Source organism: Solanum lycopersicum, chromosome 1 (genome assembly GCF_036512215.1).
Source record: "Solanum lycopersicum chromosome 1, SLM_r2.1".
NCBI lineage: Eukaryota > Viridiplantae > Streptophyta > Magnoliopsida > Solanales > Solanaceae > Solanum > Solanum lycopersicum.
Genome location: NC_090800.1, coordinates 15467031 through 15473171, shown reverse-complemented (window position 1 = coordinate 15473171; position 6141 = coordinate 15467031). Strand labels below are relative to the sequence as shown.

The 6141-nt window shown below is 39.3% G+C and overlaps 2 protein-coding genes across 2 annotated transcripts; one reads left to right on the top strand and one right to left on the bottom strand.

The window, feature by feature from the left end:
• Positions 1–397: 397 nt before the first annotated feature.
• LOC138341137 (uncharacterized) lies at positions 398–1733 on the top strand. Its single transcript, XM_069293074.1, has 2 exons — positions 398–661; positions 1311–1733. Exons 1-2 carry the CDS (start codon positions 398–400, stop codon positions 1731–1733), a joined length of 687 nt encoding a protein of 228 aa, XP_069149175.1.
• Positions 1734–4817: 3084 nt separating this feature from the next.
• LOC138341117 (uncharacterized) lies at positions 4818–5147 on the bottom strand. The gene has a single exon (XM_069293073.1). The coding sequence runs from the start codon at positions 5145–5147 to the stop codon at positions 4818–4820; it is 330 nt and encodes a 109-aa protein (XP_069149174.1).
• Between the last annotated feature and the right edge of the window lie 994 nt (positions 5148–6141).

The following is a 6141-nucleotide window of genomic DNA, read 5'->3' as shown; positions in this document are numbered from 1 at the left end:
CTATCACTGAAGCCCGCAACCTGGACTCACTGGGAATGGATGAGTTAATTGGTAATCTCATCACATACGAACTTAAGAAAAACCAAGAAAAGGAAATTGGAGGAAAAAGAAAGGAAAGGAACCTGGTTCTAAAGGCTACTGCATCATATGATTTTGAAGATGAAAATATCGCCCTCATAACTAAAAGGTTCACTAGAATGCTAAAGAGAGGGCAGACCTTTCAAAAGAAAGCTTTTCAAAAACCATCTGAAAACACTTAAGACCAGGTTTGTCATAAGTGTGGGAGTCTAAATCACTTCATAAAATTCTGTCCACTTTGGGAGTAGAGCAGAAAAAGGTAAACTTTGAGAAAGGTAAAGACATCAAAAAGGATAAGTTTATTCCCTCAAACAGAAGAATGACAACTCAAGAGGCAGACATGTCAATGAAGAGAGCTTTTGCAGCAATGGGGAATTCATCTGATGAAGAGTCTCAGGGTGATGAGACAAAAAACCAGTCTCTTCTTGCACTAGAACAAGAAGATGATTATGACTTTCTTGCCCTTGTAGCAGTGGAAACCAAGGAAGAAAGGGAAACTTGCAGATCACAAGAAACCATACTAGCACTCATGGCTGGATCAGATTCTGAAGAGGAAAAAGAAGAAGAAGATACAAATGAAAAGGTTAGTCTTCATCACTTACTAGACAATCTAGGTTCATACTCAAAAAGAGAGCTAGAATCCTTACTCTACACTCTCATTGATGCATATAAAATCATAGACTCAAAAAGGGAACTGATAATGGTAGACTATGAATCACTAAGAGAAGAAAACAAGAGTCTTGAAAAACAGAATCTTCATCTTTTATCTAATAATACCAAACTAAGTAAAAATCTAGAATTGGTAACTAAAAGGAATGAAACACTCTCCAAAGAGCTTCTTGTGACTAAAACTGAAGCAGAAAATGGAATGAGATGGACCAGGTCCTCCATACTGCTTGACAGCATTCAGAAGAATCGCACAATTGAGAAACATGGGATAGGTTTTGATAGAACCAGTTCTCAAGTAAAAAATCCCAACATAGACTGTTTATGCATGTACTGTGGACTGGTAGGATATAAAAGTCATGATTGTCAAAAGAAACAAACTGCTCATAACAAAAACTTGAAATCCTTGAGAAAACCTCATCATGATAAACCCAATGAGCAAAAACAAATCCCTACAGACAAATCTCTTCCTATCTGGGCCAGAAGAAATCTTATCCACCCATTCCCTAAGCTTAAATCAAAGTGGATTTGGGTACCAAAATCTAAAATTCAACAATAAATTGCAGGGATCAGTGAAGAGGAAGCAGCAACAATGGTACTTGGATAGTGCATGCTCAAGACACATGACTGGAGATAAAAGAAGCTTCCTCTCACTCAAGAACATCAAAGGAGGAAACGTTGCCTTTGGTAATGGTAAAAGTGGTGAAATTCAGGGAATTGGAAAGGTTGGATCAATGGATACTCATGCAATTGAGAATGTATATTATGTGAATGGTCTACAACATAACCTTATGAGCGTATCTCAAATATGTGATAAAGGAAACAACGTTCTCTTTACAGAAAAAGAATGCAGAGTAACAAACTCAGTGACTGGAAACCTGGTTCTACTAGGAAAGAGACACAAGAATGTGTACAAAGTCAAGACTGTTGACTCCAAGGAAGATAATCTTAAATCTCTAAGTGCAGTCTCAGATTGCTCCATGCTATGACACAAAAGAATGGGACACATTAGCATGACAACTATAAACAAGCTCATATCTAAAGACCTGGTTAGGGGATTGCCAACCAAAAGTTTCAAGGACAACCAAGTATGTGGAACCTGCATTCAAGGAAAACAGGTTAGGTCATCCTTCAAACCAAAGTTGACAGTAAGTACTACTAAGCCCCTAGAACTGCTTCACATGGATTTATATGGACCAATGCGTGTACAAAACAGGGGTGGAAAAAGATATGTGTTTGTAATAGTTGATGACTACTCAAGATTCACTTGGACTTTGTTTCTTGCAACAAAGGATGAGACATTCACTATGTTTGAAGTTTTTGCAAAGCTGGTTCAGAAGAAATTCAACAAAGAAATAATCAGCATCAGATCTGATCATGGACTGGAGTTTGAGAACTCACAATTCCTACAATTTTGTACTACAAATGGGATTGAGCATAACTTCTCAGCACCTAGAACACCACAACAAAATGGTGTTGTTGAGAGGAAAAATAGAACACTGGAAGATATTGTAAGAACAATGTTAATCTCAAGCAAACTTCCAAAATTCTATTGGGCTGAAGTAGTAAATACAGGATGCTATTTAATAAATAGATGTATGATCAGATCAGTGTTAAAAGGAAGAAAACCAAATCTAGCACATCTTAGGGCCTTTGGATGTGTATGTTTTATACACAACAATGACAAAGACAATTTGGGAAAATTTTATGCCAAGAGTGATGAAGGAATTTTTCTAGGCTACTCATCACAAAGCAAGGCCTACAAGGTACTGAATAAAAGAACAAACGGTGTAGAAGAAAGTGTCCATGTTGTTTTTAATGAACATACTAGTGAAGTTGAAGGAAATTCAGAGGATGAACAAAATGAGGAAACCTGCTCCAAGCCATCAGACCCAAAAACATGGGAAAAAGAAACCATACCATCTGAAATAGGAGATAAGTCTGCTGACGAAACTGGTTCATCTGCACCTCAAGAACTAGTAAGTATTCCCACTCATAATTGAAAAATCAAAGCTCTCACCCTCTGCAAAATCTTCTTACTCCTCTTAAGTCAGGCATATCTACAAGATCCAAACTACGTGGTATGTGTGCATTCTCTGCCTATGTGTCCCTGATTGAGCCTAAAAATATTAAGTAAGCGTTGCTAGACTCTGAATGGATTGGTGCTATGCAAGAAGAACTCAACCAATTTGAAAGAAGCAAAGAATGGAACCTGGTTCCAAAGCCCCAAAACAGAACAGTAATAGGAACTAGGTGGGTGTTTAGAAACAAGCTCGATGAGCAAGGTCAAATAGTGCGCAACAAATCTAGGCTAGTTGTATAGGGATACAACCAAGAAGAAGGTATTAGACTATGATGAAACCTTCGCACCAGTAGCAAGAATTGAGGCCATTAGAATACTGGTTGCATATGATGCGTACATGGAGTTTAAACTCTACCAAATGGATGTCAAAAGTGCCTTTCTAAATGGTTACCTACAAGAAGAGGTGTATGTAAAACAACCTCCAAGGTTCGAAAATACCATATATCCTGATCACGTATATAAATTGGACAAAGCACTCTATGGGTTAAAACAAGCACCAAGAGCATGGTATGATCGATTGTTTACTTTCCTTCTCACACATGGATATACAAGAGGAAAAATTGACAATACATTGTTCCTTCGAAAACAAGGTAAAGATCTATTCATAGTCCAAGTATATGTAGATGACATCATATTTGGAGGAACCAATGACTCACTAGGAGTAGAATTTGCTCAACTAATGGATAGTGAGTTTGAGATGAGTATGATGGGAGAATTGAACTTCTTCTTGGGACTTCAAATTAAGCAAACTCCAGTTGGAACATCAATTCATCAACAAAATTACATCAAGGAATTACTGAAGAAGTATGATATGAATGAAGCTAAGACAAATGATACCTCCATTGGGACAACAACAAAGCTTGATAAAGATGAACCAGGTTCACCCGTCAATGACATTAGATATAGAGGTATGATTGGATCACTCCTGTATCTCACTGTTAGCAGACCTGATATAGTGTTTAGTGTTGGTCTATGTGCAAGATTTCAGTCTTGCCCAAAGGAATCACATCTAAAAGCTGTCAAGAGAATCCTGAGATATTTGAAAGGTACAATAAACCTGGTTCTCTGGTATCCACCTGGTGACTCTTTTGATCTAAAAGGATTTACTGACGCTGATTATGCAGGACACATGGTTGATAGAAAAAGTACTTCTGGGATGGCACACTTTTTAGGACCGTGTTTAATATCCTGGGCAACAAGAAAACAAAATTCAGTGGCTCTATCCACTGCAGAGGCTGAGTATGTTGCAGCTGCTTCATGTTGTGCCCAACTTCTTTGGATAAAACAGCAGCTTAAAGACTTTGGTATAGAAACAGGTTGTATTCCTATTCTGTGTGATAACACAAGTGCTATAAACATGACCAAAAACCCAGTTCAACACAAGCGCACCAAACACATAGATGTTAGACATCACTTTCTTCGTGATAATGTTGAAAAGGGAAACATAATAATGGAGTTCTGCAAAACTGAGAATCAAGTTGCTGATATCTTCACCAAGGCACTAGGAAGAGAGTCATTTCAGAAAAATAGACTTGAGTTAGGGCTCATCTTCTTAGAATGAACTATGCCCAACCAAGTTCTAATAAGGTATAAACCAGGTTCAGTCAAGATGGTTCTACATAATCATTGCACAAAAATTATATTTAAAAAATTATTTTTTTTATAAAAAAAATTATATTTAAAAAAAACAAAAAAAAAACAAAAATTGGGGGAAATCAATCTCATCTTCTCTCTCCCATGCCCCCTCTCTGACAAGCAGGTGCAACCGTCACGGCGCACGTCTCCTCGATATCAATCCCCCATAATTACTCCAACCGCTTGATTACAACACCAAAACCGTTTCCAATAAAGCACTCTCTCTAAACTAGCAACCAACTTTCTCTCATCTTCATTCTTTCGGAAACCAAGAAACCAAAATCCCTTCCATAACCACGACTAATCCACTTGTTGCTTACTCCGATGATGAAAGCTCGTCTGATAGTGCATATTCTCAGGGGGAAGAAAACCAAGTTGTTGATGGTGTGCCCAATCTTGGGGAGGAAAGCCAAATCCCAACCGCACCTCCATCACCACCACCAAAAGCTCCATCACCACCACAAAAAACTCCATCTCCACCACCAAAAGCTCCATCTCCACCACCACAAGTAACCCCTTCACCATCACAAGTCCAAGGAGCATCTTCACCTGCCGTTACAGACTCCCCACCACCACCCATCATCGAATCTCCCCCATCACCAGTCCAAGACACTCTAACATCACCGGTCCATGAAACCCCACTTTCACCAAACCCAACATCTCCCACAGCCACTGTCCCAACCATCCCCCCTTCTTCACCATCTCACCACACCACTTCTCAAAATCCACCACTCTCTCCAATCCATGATGATATTCTTTTGAGTTCCCCTCACCCTACAAAACCAAGGCGGCCAAGAAAGCACATTGCAGTCAAATAGGTTCGTCCACACAGGCCAGTCACAAGGAGTGCGCATGTGGTCAAACCAGCTAATGATGCACCATCTGGGGTGAAGCGTCGCCGATTGGGTAGGTCTCCTGTTCCTTCATCAGTCTCTCCAATGGATCTTGCTTCTGATACTGATGCTATGTCTGAGGGTAAACAATCTGCTACTCCTCCATCCAAATCAAAAATCTGTGAAAAGAAATGCAGATAAATTTCTAAAAGTGGGAAGGAAAAAGTACTTCCAAACCAAATCAGTGCTTCGGGGTAGAACCTTTCACCCTGATATACTTTCAATGGATTTAGTGAAGCAGGTTTGCGAACTCCTAAGGTTTCAAGGGTGGGAGGAGTTATTTCTAGAACCCAGTTTGATTTATGAAAAGGAAGTGGTCGAATTCTATACGAACTTGGTCATCCTAAAAGGAGATGTGGCGTCGTCTAGTGTAAAGGGAGTTGACATTGTGTTTGATGCAACCAAGCTTGGGGGAATCTTGCATATACCATCAGTGGGTATAGCTGAGCACAATTGGGGTTTTGATGAGTATTTTAGTGTGCCAGCTCGATTCTCTCAAGGTAGAGTCAATTCTAGGGCTCAAACGGTTTTAAAGGGAATAATGCGATCGTTGCATAAGCTTCTTTTTGAGATAGTTCATAAGGTGATACTGCCTAGAGGTCACCAACGTCACATTGCCTCCATAAGAGACATGGGATTTATGAACGCACTTGAGTGCAAAGAACATTGATTGGCCTACACTGATTATCAAACATCTTGCTAGAATTGTGGATCCTAAGTTAGGCTCTCATCAGTTAGCTTTTGTCAATCTATTGACTAGGGTGTTTGATGCTTTTGAAGTACCAT

Bases quoted from the DNA above. Each gene is read 5' to 3' on its own strand.
- LOC138341117 (XM_069293073.1), bottom strand. From the start codon at position 5,147: ATGGTTGGGACAGTGGCTGTGGGAGATGTTGGGTTTGGTGAAAGTGGG.
- LOC138341137 (XM_069293074.1), top strand. From the start codon at position 398: ATGACAACTCAAGAGGCAGACATGTCAATGAAGAGAGCTTTTGCAGCA. The intron at 662-1,310 runs GTTAGTCTTCAT...AATAAATTGCAG, and splicing joins AAGAAGATACAAATGAAAAG to GGATCAGTGAAGAGGAAGCA.